General features: G+C 35.7%; 1 protein-coding gene across 2 annotated transcripts in view; it reads right to left on the reverse strand.

Moving 5' to 3' along the window:
• Positions 1–20810, reverse strand: part of TMPRSS15 (transmembrane serine protease 15) — a gene marked incomplete at both ends in the record, with an annotated part of 140241 nt that overhangs the window by 31295 nt on the left and 88136 nt on the right. For both annotated transcript variants that reach the window (XM_081301347.1, XM_081301346.1), the window contains one exon: positions 3999–4094. In XM_081301347.1, the coding sequence (XP_081157473.1) occupies positions 3999–4094 (96 nt within the window). The remainder of the gene's footprint in view (positions 1–3998; positions 4095–20810) is intronic.

The raw sequence follows: 20810 nt of genomic DNA on the forward strand, positions 1-20810 counted from the left end.
TTAACTTTCTTGAATAGCCCAATAATTACATAATATATTTTTTTGCAGCTTGAGGTGTGACAGTCAAACTAGCACAAATTTCTTTTTCTTTCTTCATAATTTCATGTATAGAAGATTCATTCTTATTACAGATCAGAGATCTTAGAAATCTCCCTTATGACTTTTTTTCATACTAAGTTGAGAAACTTCAACTGTTTACTTAAAGGTAATACTTTATGGCTTCCCTTCAGTATAATAGCCAGTATCATTGCATTGTGTTTGGGGGCCATTATTAAATAGAATGAGGGTAACTTGAATATGAGCACTGAAATACTTCGAGTCAATCTGATAAGGAAAATAGCTGCTAAGTGACTAATGGGTGGGTAATTTAGACAGTGTGGATATGTTGGACAAAGGGATGATTCACTTTCTGTGCCAAACTGAGTAGGACAACTTGAGATTTCATTATGCTACTCCTATTGAAAGCTAATTTAAAACTTAAGAACTGTGCATTTTTAGAATGTTCTATTTAATATTTTTAGACTGTGAGTAATTATGGTCAATTGAAATCACAGAAATCTAAACTGTGGATCAGGAGAGACTACTCTGCAGAGTATGCCCCAGTATGGACAATCCCACAACTATTCAGGGCCAGACAAGGTGTGAGGCTGTGTGCTTGGTTCAGGGAGTTGAATGATGAATGAGTCATAGGAACTGCTTTCCAGGGAGGCAGGCATGTAAATAGTAAATACTAAGTAAATTGTATGCATAAATTATTGAAGAAACTCATTTAAAAATGTGGATACCAATTTTTACTCAAAGCCAAGACTCCTATTTTGAATTTTAAATGAAAATTGTTTTGCAATGTGTTATACAGTACAACCACTAGAGATCAGTATAACACAATAAATTGTAATACATGGACCTAATACAGCTTTCTTAGATATCGGTCACATTAATAGACACATGCTCACATACACACATATATACTTAACTGAATCTGTTCATTTTTTTAGGTGTTTAAACTTTGGAGATAAATAAAATGAAACAAAATGCAAAGCAATGCCATATGCTCAAATTAATTTAGTGTTTCTCGAACATGCATAATAAAATTTACTTGAAATTACAAAACTCTCCATTGCCTGATTGACATATCCTCTATGATAGAGAATAATTTTTATAGAAATATAAGTAAATAGATGTAAATTTTATTAATAACCAATAATGTGAGTATGCATTTCTCACTATAGATATATAATTATGTATCCATGGTGAGTATAAACGAATTCCTGTTCAGGGATCCACTTGAGTTGGAAAAAGAAATTACTTTTAAAATGTTTCCTAGTATATATCTCAAGTCTCATCAAAACTCTTTCTAGGCACTGGGGTTGTAGCTCTGAGGTGGAGAGCTTGCCTTGCACATGTGAGGCACTGGGCTCGATCCTCAACACCGCATAAAAGTAAATAAAATACATAAAGTTATTGTGTCTATCCTAAAAACTTAAATAAAAAACTCCTTCTACATCTATAGCACTTACCAATAAAAATCCATATTCAAAATGATTAGTTTTTCTAAGACGTGTTCAATTGTCTTAGAAAGATTAAGCAATGCTTAATTTCTTTTTATCAAGCACAGAAAAGTTTCTGGTTAACTTAGTAATTAACCATAAAATTCACTTAGCACCCCCTTCTCCAAGTATTTTGGATAATCAAACTGTTGTTACAAAATCACACGCATGCATGCATTATCTCAGGGTAGAGAACATTGCATATTCTCTAGGCAGAATGAGCAGTTAATCCTACTTTATCAAGGTGAATTTACAAAGTTGGAAAGAATTATAATTACTGTTCTGGCCATTGTCTTGGAGTCAAGCTAGGTTAGCTCTCTCTAGTGCAAGAATACCAATATCATGATCCTGCCTCTTTTCCTTGACCCAGTGGGGTAATACTGTGATATGAAATGATGGGTTTTAATCTACCCTCTTGACTATAAAGAACTAATTTCTATTTGCTTTTATGGCTAATATTTCCTTTTTTCTTATTGAAAAACCATGGCTTTCATTTAATTTTTTGCATTTTTTTCTTTATTTTTTCTCTTGCAAAATACTACTTAAAGTGAGACTTGGAAAATTTTGAAGATAGTGTGTTAGAGTAGAGAAGTAGAATGCTTTGTAGTCAAGTCCACTTGGGTTAGAATCTTCACATTGCCTATTAGTTCTGTGAACTTTTCGTGGCTCAACACCAGCTTTCCTATCCTCATCCTTATAGGGAAGCAGTATTATCTAAGTCATAAAGCTTTCACAGGGATTGGAGGTAACCTGTAGAATATTTGTATCACAGTGATTGTCACATGATAGACATTCAGCAAAATATTTGATAAGCATTTTGCATTCTGTGTCTAATACTATGTTTTGAGCATAATATTGATCAGTACATATCATCACATATCCATTGACATCTCTTACCATAACAGAAGTAGGTCACTATTCAGATTGCTGAGTATATTCTAGGTAGCCTTTTCCTAGTGGTGGCAAATGGTAGTTTAAGTCTTGTGCATGCCTCATAACAAGAAAAAATGAGAGTACAGGCTAGCAGATTTTGAGAGTTGAGAGACTAATTTTCTCTGACATCCTTCCCCTTCACTTATTTTTATTGTAACACTAGTGCAAGGGTATTTTCAAAAGCACCAGTTTTCATAGGCCAATAAACATAATTGTCTCTGCAATAAATAAATAAATAAATGCACAAAATAACTAATCAAATGGATAAATGAATATTTTTGAATGTTTGCCAAGACAGCATAATGTAGCTAATTAATAGGAAGGGATTAAGGACATTTAACTAATTGGCTTATTTGTTTTGATGAGTTTAAAGAATGTCTATAAATGGTGTCTCTTTTGAATATCATGAACATACTTAAAGTAATGACGTCAATGTAAGCTGATATTGGCATTTTGTTGATAAGTATGGAATAACCTAGCGCTGGTATGAAATATGCATATGATTAACTTGAATGGTTTTTAAATTCTTTATCCTTTGCTTTTTCTTATTAAGTGAAGTGTCTATGACATGAATAGATGAAATTCTCAATATAAAAACTGCTTCAAGAGTAATGGAAATATAAATTCCGGCATGTCTTAGAGAAAGGAATCTGGAAGGCTGCTTTGTCACTTGCAGATGGTTTACTTCATCCTCAGTGAGACTCATAATATCAGTCAAGGTCCTACAAATACCAATACAAAACATTCAACTCAAAGGTCCTTTTATTAGCATTAAAAATACTCCTTTTTCAATTTGGTTTATACGTTGAGCTCACAGAAGTGTTACCTTTCTTGAATAGCCCAATAATTACATAACATTATTTTCTAACATTAAGAATAGTTGAACAAAATATACCAGCAAGAGCATTAAGTCAGAACAGGAGAAATGATAACATCTAAGCTAAGACAAATTCTTGAATACAGGGAAGTTTTTGCTTTTCAATACCTTTGGAGAGGCTTTAAAAATGAGCCTTACTTTTAAAAAGAGAAGAGACTGCGTAGGCCCAACTAGAGGCTTAGATGTCATTTAATACTCATCTTCTATTTGCTAAGTAAGAGAAAAAAATATATTATGATGCCTTCCCCCATTTCTCTTGTTTTAATGGTAGCTAATTTTTGTAATTTGTGTTGTTTTCTTTAGTCTGAGTCACACTAAACCTATATCCCAGATCTCACAATTTCTGCCTGTAGGATTTAATTGTTTACAAATCTAAGAATTAGAATGAAGAAGCAAGTGTATGTTATTATACCTTATCAAACCCCTATCTGTGTACACAATGATTGTGTAGTCAATATCTCATTTAGTTCTCTTACCATATATATATATGAGAGAATCAGTGTTATAAAAAGTATGAATAGATACTGCTTGAGATCACTGTTGTGGATTACATGCCCAGGGCATGAAAGCATTAAAATTTGACTGGCTTCAAAAATTGATCTTCTTTCCAGTTCATGTGCAAGACCAAATTTAAGACCCACCTGGGTGTTAGTATTAAGCTTCCATTTGGTGCTGCACTTAGTTTTACAAATGGTCCATCTCCAGTAGAGAATATTGACATTGATGAATTTCCACTCCTATGGAAAAAAAAATATATATATAAATAAAAGAAAAACACAAGCAAAAACATAAGCTACAATTTTAGTTCTTTATATTGTGAAGACTGAGAAAAATTATGGGATTCTGTAGAAGAGGAAACCATTGTGATACAAAACTTCAAATGTTTTGCTACCTACAAAAATAGCATAGATCAAGAGAAGAATGGCCATAATAACAGGAAATATAATTTTAATTTTTACTTAATACTTCTAGTGTGTGTTTATATTCTCATATTATTTTACAAAGTTGAAATCATTGTATATATACCTTAGATATCTTAGTTTTACTAGGGTTTCTTATGTTTTTCAGCAGTTTTTCTGATGGTTGATATGACTGTTTCACAGAATTATTGCACTATCATTTAAGCTTTTTTTCCTTACTGAGCACAATTCATCTCTTTTAAAAATGCATGTTGCCTAAGGACAACATAGAAAAATAAGATCTTCAGTTTTCCTATCTTTCATAATGTTGCTTTGTTCTTGACATTTTGTTCAATTCAAAGGCTAACAAGCCTTAATTTAAAACCAGAAGCCACTGTTACTATAAAATAGGGAGTATGTAGCCTGAATCTTCAAATATCAATGGATGAGCCAGTGCTGGGTGGAGGCACCTCCCTCCATGAGACAAAAGACATCCAGTCCCCTAGGTTCTCTCTCCCCAGAAAGCCTGTTAAACCCCTGCTCTCCACTGTGATATTTAATTAATGATTTCTCTTACATATCCCAAATCTTTTCTGAAAGTTCAACTATATACTTAAGCTTTCGATTTCTAATCTTTTTTCTTTTATTCCAGATTTAATTTTTACATGCAAATATGCTGTTAAGCTGGAAACATCCTGATTCTGCTCTCTTCCATTGGCCAGCAGGGCAATGGTACAATCCCTCTCTCTTGAAGTGGCATGATGAACTTGCCCTTGCCTCTCCACGAGAAGGCCCAGTGTTACTTAAGACTGCAACCATCACTGATGCTTTGCTCTTTGTGTACAGGAATTTCCAAGGAGCACTCAACACTATTATATTTTTAACAAAGAACTGGGTAGAGGGTTATTCCTTTTACTTCCCATACCTTTAATAAATGAAGAATGTTTGGTATCTCTCCTCTGCTGAAGAGAGAGTGGGGACAATGGAGCCACTATCTAGTATGCTAGAATTTGGCTTTTTGAGCTTTCATAAATCAGATTTAAAATCCTATGTTCAAAGACAAATGTCTCAGAACTATGAAAGACCAGACAGAGATTAATATGTTATATTAAATTCTGTATCTGAAGAATGTACTTGAGGCTCCTCCTGCCTCTGTTTTCTTTCCTTGAAATTTTTATAGAGACACACTGTGAAAACTACAACTAGAGTGTGAGCTTTTAAAATTTCCCAAATTCCAGATCTGCAGATTAGATAACTCCATTACCTATTTACACTGATCTCTGAAATCAATAGAAATTTAATATCACATAGAAACACCATATAGCATTACCTTGTTGACATACTAGTGCCTCCTATTTCTAAACATTTATTACCATTTTTTATAGGTTATGTACCCTCAAAGGGCTGTTCTGACTTCAGAAAAACTTTATTTTATGTGAGAAAGGGAGCATACACATGCAACCATTATCATTTTTGAGGTCATGGGTGGAGTATAAAAATACATTCATAGATGAATTCTAGGGAGAGAAAAAGGAATATCCCAAGGCTACTTGCATGGTATTAAATCTTCTGCCTCTTTTCTCAGGCTCTGCTTAGGTTTCTTCTTTTTTCTTGCTCCTAAGACTGTCTTTGCTGTGATAAGAATTCTTCCCTGAAGCAGGAGCTTAGGTAAGGATGTTTTAAGCCTTTGGACACACTAAAGCTAAAAAGAATAATAAGGCAAGCTGCAAATACTGCAGCCAGGCATTGAAGCTCATTTCATATCCCCAAAAGCTTAAGTAATGAATAGAGCCAGGTGGGATTAGCCTAGAAAGGCTTTCAGAGGAAGATGGTCCTTTCTTTTCAGATTGGAGGGAAAGAAGAGGATGGATTTGGCAGGACAGAAGGGAAGGCAGAGCATTCTATAGGCAAGGAGGGGAATAGTGGGTGGAAGGGATTTGATGGCAAATCACTCCATTAGGACAGTCATGGCATGTAAGCATTTAGGTAAACACCACATCTGTACTGTACAAGTTATGATTACAATTGCTTACTCATTTACTACATTTAAAGCAATATATTTAGCACTCACCTAGCCTATGACAGCTTTTAGAAACAGTTAAGTTTAATTAATTTAAAAATTTCTGACCTTGACACTTAAAGTTGTGATATTTACATAGAATCACATCAATGCAAAATTTACTTAATATAATCCCTTTTCTCTTTTGTGAAATCTACTGCATTATGAGTAAGAGAAAAATAGATGGGTTAGTTTGGTAGCTTCTCTTCATTTGCTTACAGATGTAATGGTACTAGGAAGAAAACAAATTCCTCTTACCGTCTATGAAAAATATGGCTGAGAGAAGTGATACTTCTACAAGATTGTCAGGGAGACAGGTTTTCTGTGGACAACATCTTGGACGCTTTGGGCACTATCATCTACTTGAACATGATTTCTTAGCTGCTACTGGAGCTTGAAGCTGCTATTGTTTATTTTTTGAGCAGGGTCATGTGGCACACACACCCACATTTGCTCTGATGTTTTCTCAGTACCTATATTTTCTTAGTGGATTATTACTTTACAAACACATATGTGTGAAATTCCTTTAGCATTTACCATTAGGTGAAATCTGCATTCCCCTTAGAATTAGTAGCTTTGTGTGTGTGTGTGTACCAGAGAATGAACCCAATAGTGCTTAACCACTAAATCACATCCACAGCCCTTATTAATTATTTTTTTTGATACACAGTCTCAGTAAGAAGTAACTTAGTGCCTCGCTAAGTTTCTGAGGCTGGCTCTGAACTTGCAGTCCTCCTGCCACAGACTGTAGAGCAGCTGGTATTACAGGCATATGCCACCACACTGGGTGGAATTAGTACCATTTCTTATCTCATCATGAAAGCTATGTGACGTGGAGAGCTGTGGCAGAATATGGGAGAGTAATGACTGAGATTGGGGGTCTCTGATAATCTACATGGCTATGGCATGCCTGGTACCTAAGAATGTGTCTCTGCAAAGGCATAGGATGTCTAGCTCCTTTGGTAATGCCCCATATGAGGAGGCTCTGAAGAAGAGTCTTATCAGCTTCAACCTTGATCTCAGGCACATAGCTCCTGGGGATAGAGGAATTCTCATGCTAGACAATACAGTGTTTCACCAGCTCTGCTACCCCTGAACCTGCCCGCTCAACAGCAACTTTAAACAATGGACCTTTTTGAGTATTACACAAAGCTCCTAACATTGAACATTGCAACTGTGGATTGCAACTGCTGAAAAGCTGCATAGATGTTTCCAGTTCTGTAACTTTCTGAGTACAAAGAATTATGCTTGCATAGTCTTTAACCTGATAATGAAACATATGTAAATAAAGATAGCTCCATCAGAGAGAAGCACTCCACCTTATCTCAGCTATTTGTCTCCAAAATCAGCCTGTGTGAGTTTTTATTTTTCTAATCACCATTGCCCCTCACCAGAACTTCAAATTTGGCCTCACTAGATGTGGCAATGTGATGTCAATGTTTTCCTTAATGAGTGGGTTTCCAGGAATCTCAGACATGAATGGTACCATTGTAATAATCTTGTTATGTTTCCTAGATTTGTATCCTTATTTCTTTGGACTTTAATTTCATGTATTATTCTGTTAATTCTACTTCATATGCTGTCATCATGTATATGTGTATTTTTTAAAGGAAGTGGGTATGAAGAAAAGAAGAGGGCATGGGAGGAAATGATGGAGAAGAGAAGGTGACCAATAAAGATGTGAAGAAGAAAGAAAAAATAAGGAAGTAAAGGGAAATTAAAGACAAGAGAGGAAAGAGCTGTTTTCCTTTGGATTTCATCAATTTTATTTAAAACTATCCTTTGTCTCAGAAAACATACAGCATTAATAATAGGTGGTGCCTTAAAAGTACTTTTTAGAAGAGAAGTAGGATGAATAAAGAAGGTTTTGTTATAAATTTCACAAGACTGAAATTTTTTCCTCTTACCTGTTTCTGTTTTATAATGTAGAAACCTCTCTCTCCCTTAGAAAAGGCTTATAGGAAATGCTCAATGGAGTTGTCCTTAGGCAAAAACAAACTCTCTCCTTGTGTCAGTGTAGCAGACTAAATAACTATATGTTGCAGAAAATTAATGGTATATAATTCATAATTATACCAAAACATAAAAGCTTTTCTTACTCTTTTTTTTGTGTGTATCATTTATATTCTCAGTAATTCCCTGGCTGCATCAATCTGTTTGAGGTGTCAACATACCCATTAAAAAGTGTAATCTCAAATAGAAATTCAAGACAAAGAGAATTTTCCCTGAATTTTATTAGTACAAATAAGCAACTTTCATAGAAAAGAAACTCCTAAGTCATAGTAGTATATTTTCTTATATATTTAGTTGGTGAAATCAAGAATGAGTTTTTCCAAACAATATATAACAGCAATATAGGCTTTGGTAAAAATCTAGCTATGGACAGTTTTACTCTTTAACGATATCTTTCTTATATGGATCTTCCTAAACTCTCCATTTCTCTTGATCTATTATGAGGGTGGGAGTAACATTTCCAGAAAATTAAAGTTAATGTCAGAGTTTACAAGCTAAGGGACCCCCTGGATTAAGCCCACTATTATTCTCAATAGGGTTCTTAGACCTAGTAGCAGTATAAAAAGAGTTTTTTTGAGGTTTGTATTGTGTTGCTTTGTTTTATTCAGATGAAATCAAACTACAATGTACTACGTTTTACATCAAACCAAGTGCACGAAGATCATGATTCGTTAGATAAGAGAAAACTACTGTGTTAGAGTCACCTGGGTTTCTTAGAAAGCAAGAGCCTTCTAGCCTTCTAGTAACAAATATGGTAGTCAGTTTTGCATTTAGAAATGTACTGGTAGAAGGGATATTTTCATAGATTATGCATTCTTCATTAACACTTTTGTATTGCTGCTTGCAAAATATGCATTTCCAAACTTAAAATATAGGTGTGAACAGTGTGTATCAATTAAAAAAAAAAGAAAGAGCCCTGGGTCTCATTGAAACCAAGGTCCTTATCCTCTTAGCCTGGTTCCTATAGGACCCCTGGTAGTTCATGATAACATTATGGGGGTTTGTAATTGGGTAATAAATAGTTACATCTTTATTTTTACAAATTTATAACTGAAATTTAGATTTTTTCTTCTAGTACACGGTGCCTAATCACAATGTTATTAGCAGCACCTATGATATTGTCACCAAAACGAACTTAAGATATCTTTGTATCATATTGCAGTTATTCAATATATGTGTGTGTATATATATGTATATCTATACATATATATGTAAATTATGTATAATTTATGTTTATCTTTGATATTATTTATTTAAACAACCAGTGTATCTTATTTAATACTTTCATTAAAATGTATGTTACCCTATCATATTTTAATATTTTGATAATTATTTTTCAATGCAATTAATTTCTTTTGTGACTAGGTGTGTTTTTCTTTATACAATTAAATATATGAATCACTGAAGAGGATGGAGAGTTTCTCCAGACTTATAAAAGTGTCCATGACACAAAGGGAAGGTTAAGAACTCCTACCATAGGTAATGGTTCTCAAAATTTGGCATGCATCCAAATCACCTGAAGGGTTTATTAAATCATGTTTTTTTTTGTACTGTACTCTAGGTGTGAAATGGGGTTCCATAATCTGAATAACTGATTCCCAGCAGATTCAATGTTGCTGGTGAGAACCACTGATTTTGATCACCTCGTATACCAGTGTCTGCAAACCAAATCAGAGAATTCTAATTTATAACTAGGTGCTACATCCAGGAGCTGATGTAGCATTTGGATTACAAGTCAGGGTACACTTGCTATCATTATCTTGGCCATGGCAGATATAATTACGGAACCAGTGTGCTTTTACCAGTCTTGTTAGATAAAAAAAACCTATCAAAGATTAACTTAGAGAGTTGTAAAACTACTGTAGTTTACTACTATTTGTTACTTAGTTAATTTTAATTGGTACATTTCTAATTTTAAGATAGGAAAGTAAATCAGAGTTATAATTTGTTATTTACAGAGATGAGGGGCTTTTTATTAGTCACTTAAATCCAGTAAATGCATATGTTCTGTTCCACCACAGAACTTGCTCACAGCTTCTCCCACCCCACCACACCAAAGTACCTTGGTAAAAAATAAAAAAGTGTTTTTGGTGCTGAAGTTATGAATTAAAAGTAAAAATAAATTCAATTATCTGTTCCCATATAAAATAAGCAAAAAAGCCAAAATGAGTTGTTTAATATCAAAGAGAATAACTGCGATTTTTCTAATATTTTCCATTTTTTGCCCTTGTTTTGTGTTCATATGTTAAGGCCTAGTGGAAAACTCAGGAGACACTGACAAAAAACATAGGCAGGGACAGGAGGGCTATTTGCCCACTGATTTCTTAAGTAGCATAGAATAGCAGTTTTACTTTTATTTTTCCAGGACCCAGCGCTAAATTATGGAAACAAATTTATTGTGATGTTTAAAAAGAACTCTAATTATTTTCTGTGTATTTGAAAGTTTTTAAAAAGAACCATTTCATCCTTTCCTCCGATATTTCACAAACATGTCTACAATGAAAGAACACTGAAGTAGGTCCATTTCTTAGGGTTGAGAATCTAATGGACCTTTATGATATGTCACATGAAGCTATCTTGCACAGGACTATTGTGGGATTCAAAAATATCACATCACGTCCTTATAGAATTATTAGGATACAAGTAATTCACTCTTTTTAATCCATGAGTATTTTCTAGATTCTGAAGTTTTACAGAGCTGATGGCTTATTCTAGTTTTAAAAGCTGAGCAAGGCAAGTCAACTGCATCATTCTTTAATTGGTTCAGCAACAGGGTAGTGTTCTTTTCTAGAAAATACCATTGCAAAAAAAATTACTATCATTTATTCTTGCCTCAGTATAAAATGTTTCCTTTCATATTCTGATAAAGGACATAAAAATGTTATTTAAAATACTTTTTACTTATGCATGCTATAAATGGAAGGGAATTAAAATGTTTAATATAAAAAAGTAAAGGCTGATGAAATCTGCCTCATGTGATTTACTAGAATCTGTGGGGAATTGCATTTCAAAACCTATCTGCATAAATAATCTTGAGAGACTGCAGTGCCTTTTTAATAAGTTAACTCCTAAATTACTTTCCACTGTACCAAACACACATCATTTAAACTCACTAAGTTTTCTTTCAGTTACCATGCACCAGTCTAGACAAATTCTCATTAAGGCTATAACTTACTTTCAATTATTAGAGCACTATGGAGATTATTTAATGAGCAAGCACAGGGCCAAAGATTAAAGTCTTTGCAGAAATTACCTGACTCATTTCAAAAGAAAGCGAGTGCCTGGCCTTCATCAAAAATACTGTGTCTAAGATAGTAGAAAACACCACTTGTTTCTTATGCTGACAAACCTAGCTCTTTGTCCCTGTCTCCAGCTGGAAGGTATTTTCCACAGGAAATAAGGTCAGTGAACTAGAAAGTAGACTCTGACTGGGGAAAAGAGAAACGTAAATAAATAGTACACGGTTGTATGGAACTGACTTTCATCCATTGAGGTCAGGTCATTTTCTGGAAAGACTTCCCTAATATGACCAAAGTGAGTTAGGTTGTCTTATATCACATTGTGTTTATCACATTACCTTGTGATTCTCTATTTATGTTTGTACCCGCGCCCCCTGCACATAAGCATTTACAACAAAAATCATGTCTTATTCATTCACGAACATGACACAATTTCATTGCTAACACTAGTTCTAATCCAGGAGTAATAAGAATAATATATTTATTTTATGTACTGTTGAAATGTAGTGAAGATATATTCTTTCTTCTACATTCTATCATATGAATGTAGGATTTAGCATTATGCCCTACCATTTAACATATTTCATTTAAATTTATTGAAAACACTCTTTTTCAAAGTAAGTTTGACCTTTGCAAAGAAGTGACTAATCTTAATCCCAAATGTGGTCTAAGAAGCAGTTTAGCTCTGATTCACAAGCCACACTGAAAAGAGCCACTGTATATATAATTAACTGATGATGCTTAGGAAGCTGGTGAATTGAGACACAAGGCTCTTGGGCAATGAAAGTTCAACCATCCAGAACGTTCTAATGCAGCCATCTGGAGAGAGGTCAAGTTACCAATCTCCTTAGCTTAATCTTTACAAGGTGGGCAACACAGAGCTCCTTAGTATTACAGACAACTTGAACAGCAGAAGCAAAGCACTTCCTAGGGTCTCCCCTCTCTGACTTCACTGTTGAACTAAAGTCAATGTTAAAGGCGGAAACTGCAATCAATGCCACTTACCCAGTGTTCCACTTGAAGTGAGAAAGACTATCAGTTTCAGTGCTTTGTTGACTCAGTATTCCTCCTACAACCCACCCTCTTCCCAGACTCTTGCCTGATCCTCTTCCTCAAGTTGAAAGGGTTTTTGTGAGAATACAATGTGAAACATATAATAGAAAAAATATTATGCAAACACATACGCTCATCTAAAGTACAGGGAGTTTCTGACTAGTACTAATAAACATAAACTAAATCAATAATTATTTATGGTTGGAACATGGCCGCCGAGGAGGAAGCAGCGATTCTAATGTCTCCACATTAATGGGATCAAAAAGACCCTTTGGAACAGCGGCAGTCTACATACCGAGGAACTTCTAGCAAAATTCCGTGAAGAGGGGTCCCGCCGGGAATTGGGGGAGGCGAACTGTCGCCGTTTGCGGGGGACACCACTGTGGCGGAAGGCTGGCGTCGCGGGACTGCGGCGGTGGAGATAACTTCATTGAAGCCTGCTGCTACAGGTGAGTGGACCCCTGGCTTTCCCTCTCCACGCATCGGGGAAACCTTAAGGGCCCCTCCCAGCTCTCCCGTGAGTGCTACAGCCAGCCTGAGGGAGTCAGCGGCATGGGACTGCCGCTCCCGCCAGGGCTGACTGCTGAGGCCTCTTGCACCAGCTACGGGGGAGTGGCTACCGGAGGGCAAGTAAAATTCGCTGAGGATTCTCAGCCCCAAGCTCTACAAATTTAGGGTCTGAGGGAATGGCAATCTGGAGGAGTGTGCCCAGTCGTTCATGAAAACAGGGCTCCCGGGAGCAGCAGACCTGGCCTGTAGCCAGTATTGCGGTGAGAGGGGCCTGGCTAGAGGAAAAGTAGAAGTGATTGGACACAAGAGGAGGCCCTAGGCACTCAGGATTGGAGACTCGCCCAGTCTGGGAGGAGCTGCTGCACACTGATTGGTTCCCGCGTACTGACAGGAGAGACTTGGCCTGGTGGGCACAGCACCACCTAGTGGAAGAGAAGTTAATCAAACTCTAAGACGGCATTTATTAGTTTTTTTTTTTTTTTTTGATTTGGGTTTTTTGTTTATCTTCATTTTTATATCTTGTTTTTTTTCTTTCTTCTTTTTTTCTTCTTCTTTCTCTTCTAATTTCAATTTTAATTTTTTTTAATTATTATTATTATTATTTTTTTAAAAAAATTTTTTTAACTTTTTTTTTCTTTTTCAGTTCCTATTTCTTTCTTCTTTTTGTCTTTTCATTTTTCTTATCCCCCCTTCCTTGAATTCTACCTGCCTACTCTCATTCTCCTTAGTGACTTCTTCCCTTCCCTTCTAATACTTTTCCTCCCAAGCATCAAATAAATTTATAGGAATAAGCAGTAACTCAGCAGTCAAACAGAACAAGAAGCAACATGAGCAGCTTCAAGAAACAAGGAAGAAAAGGAGTACAAACAATGCAGGACAGCCTAAATATTCAGGAGGACCTAGAGTCATCAGAAAAATGGTCATACAAAGACCTCAAGGAACACCTTAGACAGAAGGAATGGAACCTTAAAGAGGATACAAGACAGCAAATTCAAGCAGCAAAAGAACACATTGAGAAGGAATTACATAAACAGCTAAAAGAAGAAGTTAAGCATCTTTATCAGGAGATAGAGATTATAAAAAATAATCAAACAATAATTCTAGAAATGAAGGAAACGATAAACCAAATTAAAAACTCAATTGAGAGTATCACTAACAGAGTGGAGCAAGTAGAAACCAGAACGTCAGATAATGAAGACAAAATATACCATCTTGAAAAGAGTCTAGCCAACTCAGAAAGGCTGGTAAAAAATCACGAGAAAAACATCCAAGAGTTATGGGATAACATGAAGAAACCAAACTTACGAGTCATCGGGATAGAAGAAGGTACAGAGATTCAAACCAAGGGAATGAGAAACCTGCTGAATGAAATAATTACAGAAAACTTTCCAGAAATAAAAAAGGAAACAGATATACAAATTGAAGATGCATACAGGACACCGAGCACACAAAATCACAGTAGACCAACGCCAAGACACATTGTTATGAAGATATCCAATATACAGAACAAAGAGAAAATATTAAAAGCTACAAGAGAAAGGAGACAGATTACATTTAGGGGTAAACCAATATGGTTAACAACGGATTTTTCATCACAGACACTGAAAGCAAGAAGGTCATGGAACAATGTATTTCAAACACTGAAAGACAATGGATGCCAACCAAGAATTCTGTATCCAGCAAAATTAAGCTTCAGGTATGACAACGAAATAAAAATCTTTCATGATAAACAAAAGTTAAAAGTATTTGCAGCCAGAAAACCTGCATTGCAAAGCATTTTGAGCAAAACACTACATGAGGAAGAAATGAAAAACAATAACCAAAACCATCAGTGGGAAGTGCCTCAATAAAGACAGTGGGCGAGGGGAAAGATAATCACAGAGAAACAAACTAAATTAAAAAAAAAAAAAAGGATAAACAATCAAACATGGATGGAAGTTCAAACCATATATCAATAGTAACTCTGAATGTTAATGGCCTAAACTCTCCAATAAAGCGACATAGGCTGGTATCATGGATTAAAAAAACAAATCCAATAATATGCTGCCTCCAGGAGACACATCTGATTGGAAAAGACATACACAGGCTGAAGGTGAAAGGATGGGAAAAAATATACCACACACACAGTTCTCGTAAGCAAGCAGGAGTGGCCATCCTCATATCGAATAAAATCGACTTCAAGACTAAGTTAATCAAAAGGGATAAAGAAGGTCATTATATACTGTTAAAAGGAACCATTCACCAACAAGTCATAACAATTATCAATATTTATGCACCAAACAATGGTGCTGCGACATTCATAAAACAAATTCTCCTCAAGTTAAGAATCAAATAGACCACAACACAATAATTATGGGTGACTTCAACACACCTCTTTCACCATTGGACAGATCCTCCAAACAAAAATTGAATAAAGAAACTATAGAACTCAATATCACAATCAATAACCTAGACTTAACTGACATATATAGAGTATATCAACCATCATCAAATGGATATACTTTTTTCTCAGCAGCACATGGATCCTTCTCAAAAATAGACCATATATTATGCCATAGGGCAACCCTCAGTAAATATAAAGGGGTGGAGATAATACCATGCATTTTATCTGATCCTAATGGAATGAAACTGGAAATCAATGATAAAAGAAGGAAGGAAAAATCCTACATCACATGGAAAATGAACAATATGTTACTGAATGATCAATGGGTTACAGAAGACATAAAGGAGGAAATCAAAAAATTCTTAGAGATAAATGAAAATACAGACACAACATATCGGAATCTATGGGACACAATGAAAGCAGTTTTAAGAGGAAAATTCATCGCCTGGGGGTCATTCCTCAAAAAAAGAAAAAACCAACAAATAAATGAGCTCACACTTCATCTCAAAGCCCTGGAAAAGGAAGAGCAAAACAACAGCAAATGTAGCAGAAGGCTAGAAATAATTAAAATTAGAGCAGAAATCAATGAAATTGAAACAAAAGAAACTATTGAAAAAATTAACAAAACTAAAAGTTGGTTCTTCGAAAAAATAAATAAGATTGACAGACCTTTAGCCATGCTAACGAAGAGAAGAAGAGAGATAACTCAAATTACTAACATACGGGATGAAAAAGGCAATATCACAACAGATGCTACAGAAATACAGAAGACAATTAGAAATTATTTTGAAAACCTATATTCCAACAAAATAGAAGATAGTGAAGACATCGATAAATTTCTTAAGTCATATGATTTGCCCAGATTGAGTCAGGAGGATACACACAATTTGAACAGACCAATATCAATGGATGAAATTGAAGAAGCCATCAAAAGACTACCAACCAAGAAAAGCCCAGGACCGGATGGGTATACAGCGGAGTTTTACAAAACCTTTAAAGAAGAATTAATACCAATACTTTTCAAGTTATTTCAGGAAATAGAAAAAGAGGGAGCTCTTCCAAATTCATTCTATGAGGCCAACATCACCCTGATTCCGAAACCAGACAAATACACCTCAAAGAAAGAAAACTACAGACCAATATCTCTAATGAACCTAGATGCAAAAATCCTCAATAAAATTCTGGCGAATCGAATACAAAAACACATCAAAAAAATTGTGCACCATGATCAAGTAGGATTCATCCCTGGGATGCAAGGATGGTTTAACATACGGAAATCAATAAATGTTATTCACCACATCAATAGACTTAAAGATAAGAACCATATGATCATCTCGATAGATGCAGAGAAAGCATTTGACAAAGTACAGCATTCCTTTATGTTCAAAACATTAGAAAAATTAGGGATAACAGGAACTTACCTTGACATTGTAAAAGCTATCTATGCTAAGCCTCAGGCTAGCATCATTCTGAATGGACAAAAATTGAAGGCATTCCCTCTATAATCCGGAACAAGACAGGGATGCCCTCTATCTCCACTTCTATTCAATATAGTTCTCGAAACACTGGCCAGAGCAATTAGACAGACGAAAGAAATTAAAGGCATAAAAATTGGAAAAGAAGAACTTAAATTATCACTATTTGCAGATGACATGATTCTATACCTAGAAGACCCAAAAGGGTCTACAAAGAAACTACTAGAACTAATAAATGAATTCAGCAAAGTGGCAGGATATAAAATCAACACGCATAAATCAAAGGCATTTCTGTATATCAGCGACAAAACTTCTGAAACGGAAATGAGGAAAAACACTCCATTCACAATATCCTCAAAAAAAAAAATAAAATACTTGGGAATTAACCTAACAAAAGAGGTGAAAGATTTATATAATGAAAACTACAGAACCCTAAAGAGAGAAGTTGATGAAGATCTTAGAAGATGGAAAAACATACCCTGTTCATGGATAGGCAGAACTAACATCATCAAAATGGCGATATTACCAAAAGTTCTCTATAGGTTTAATGCAATGCCAATCAAAATCCCAACGACATATCTTGTAGAAATTGACAAAGCAATCATGAAATTCATATGGAAAAATAAAAGACCCAGAATAGCAAAAGCAATTCTAAACAGGAAGTGTGAATCAGGCGGTATAGCGATACCAGATTTCAAACTATATTACAGAGCAATAGTGACAAAAACAGCATGGTACTGGTACCAAAACAGGCGGGTAGACCAATGGTATAGAATAGAGGACACAGAGACTAATCCACAAAGTTACAACTATCTTATATTTGATAAAGGGGCTAAAAGCATGCAATGGAGGAAGGATAGCATCTTCAATAAATGGTGTTGGGAAAACTGGAAATCCATATGCAACAAAATGAAACTGAATCCCTTTCTCTCACCATGCACAAAAGTTAACTCAAAATGGATCAAGGAGCTTGATATCAAACCAGAGACTCTGCATCTGATAGAAGAAAAAGTTGGCTCCGATCTACAGATTGTGGGGTCGGGCTCCAAATTCCTTAATAGGACACCCATAGCACAAGAGTTAACAACAAGAATCAATAAATGGGACTTAATTAAACTTAAAAGTTTTTTCTCCGCAAGAGAAACAATAAGAGAGGTAAATAGGGAGCCTACATCCTGGGAACAAATTTTTACTCCTCACACTTCAGATAGAGCCCTAATATCCAGAGTATACAAAGAACTCAAAAAAATAGACAATAAGATAACAAATAACCCAATAAACAAATGGGCCAAGGACCTGAACAGACACTTCTCAGAGGAGGATATACAATCAATCAACAAGTATATGAAAAAATGCTCACCATCTCTAGCAGTCAGAGAAATGCAAATCAAAACCACGCTAAGATACCATTTCACTCCAGTAAGATTGGCAGCCACTATGAAGTCAAACAACAACAAGTGCTGGCAAGGATGTGGAGAAAAGGGTACACTTGTACATTGTTGGTGGGACTGCAAATTGGTGCGGCCAATTTGGAAAGCAGTTTGGAGATTCCTGGGAAAGCTGGGAATGGAACCACCATTTGACCCTGCTATTGCCCTTCTCGGACTATTCCCTGAAGACCTTAAAAGAGCATGCTACAGGGATACTGCCACATCGATGTTCATAGCAGCACAATTCACAATTGCTAGACTGTGGAACCAACCCAGATGCCCCTCAGTAGATGAATGGATAAAAAAAAATGTGGCATCTATACACAATGGAGTACTATGCAGCAATAAAAAACGACAAAATCATAGAATTTGCAGGGAAATGGACGGCACTAGAGCAGATTATGCTCAGTGAAGCTAGCCAATCCCTAAAAAACAAATGCCAAATGTCTTCTTTGATATAATGAGAGCAAATATGAACAGAGCAGGGAGGAAGAGTAGGAAGAAAAGAGTAACATTAATCAGTGACATGAGATGGGAGGGAAAGGGAGAGATGAGGAAAATTGCATGGAAATGAAGGGAGACCCTCATTGCTATACAAAATTACATATAAGAGGTTGGGAAGGGAATGGGAAAATAAACAAGGAGAGAAATGAATTACAGTAGATGGGGTAGAGAGAGAAGAAGGGAGGGGAGGGGAGGGGGGATAGTAGGGGATAGGAAAGGTAGCAGAATACAACAATTACTAAAAGGGCAGTATGTAAAATTATGGATGTGTAACCGACGTGATTCTGCAATCTGCATTTGGGGTAAAATTGGGGGTTCATAACCCACTTCAATCTAATGTATGAAGTATGATATGTCAAGAGCTTTGTAAAGTTGTGAACAACCAATAAAAAAAAATAAAAAAAAATAATTATTTACATAAAGGAACTCTGTTCTTGACAAAAATTGCCTTCTGGATAAGGCTATTATCACTCATATGAGGCCTTCAATGGAGGAGTTCCCATTTTAAATGCACAGAATTTGGAGAGGCAAGGAAACCTGGAAACTTCAAGTCCACGTGCAAGAAGTTATGGATCACTCCTAACGTTCTAAGTAAGATCTCAGCATAGTTTCCAATGATAAAAACTGCTTACATGTAGTGGCTGTGTATTATCTTGGCACTGGTATAGAATACAATTTTCTCCGTATACTAGAATTAACCAGGCTTTTTGTGTTAGCCTAGAGACTTAACTATTACATGTAAGGCTATTTCTAGTGAAAATATGTTTTGAGATTCAAACAAATCTAAAGTTACAATACTAATTTGAAACAAAATTTGGAAACTTGTGTGCCACATTAAGATTCTGCTGTATAAACTAGTCAATTAGAAAGAAAAGTCCCTTATACACAAGGCAATCAATTGCATTTGATTGGAAGAACTAGAGATATTGGGGATATCTATTAAATGCTTATGTGTGTATACACATATACACTCATGGATTATTTCCTTTTTTTCTTTATATCTTTTAGAATATGTTAAAAATCAACAGTTTAGGACAGGAAGAAAAAAAACAATTTATAATTGGACAATATTTTGCATGCATTTTGCTAGGTAGATGTATATATATTTATATGTGCATACATGGACACATTATGAATAATTTATTGTCTTAATGAACATTTACTTTGCACCTATTTTTTTGAGGCAAGGATTAATTCTGATGTAAACAATAATGGATAAAATATGTAGGAGTAACTTTCGGTTTGCAGCTAGCAGCTATGAGCAGCTCAGAGTGCTTGAAAAACCTAGGCTCATACAGGCCTGACAGGAACACCTGCAGGATGGGGCGCTCTGCCCTAGGGAGCCATCTGAGAAAACATATCCTCAGTGTTTGAGGTCAGTATTGCCAGGGAACTGAGAGGCAAGGGCCTCAGGGCATGATTCCCCTAACTCATAAAGCTCCCCTTTCATAGCAACAACGATCCTTCCAGACTGCCTTCCACCATGTAGAAATATTTAGAGCTTCTTCATAGTGTGGTTACATTAATCATAAGACAATTGTTTTCTAGATGTTGTATAACCTGCTTTGCTTGTGTATGATTGGAGGATGCGCCCTACCCATGCCCTACATCAATTGTAATCACTTCCGCATTAAACGAGCTTGCTGAGGTTGCCACCTGCCAGCTCCCATTGTATGTGTTTTGACTCCATATCCCCCACACCTGCTGTGACTGAGGTAGCCAGTGACCCACAGCAACAAAAATAGATATGTGATATAGTTTGGGTCTTAAATGTTTTCCAAAGCTCTGTGTATTGGAGGGTTAGTCCCCAGGGAGGTGCTGTTCAGAGATGGCTCTACTACTAAGTGGTAGAGCCTACTGGGAGTTCTTCAGGTCACTGAGGAGCACC

The sequence above is a fragment of the Spermophilus citellus genome, assembly GCF_964194105.1.
Source record: "Spermophilus citellus genome assembly, chromosome: 7".
NCBI lineage: Eukaryota > Metazoa > Chordata > Mammalia > Rodentia > Sciuridae > Spermophilus > Spermophilus citellus.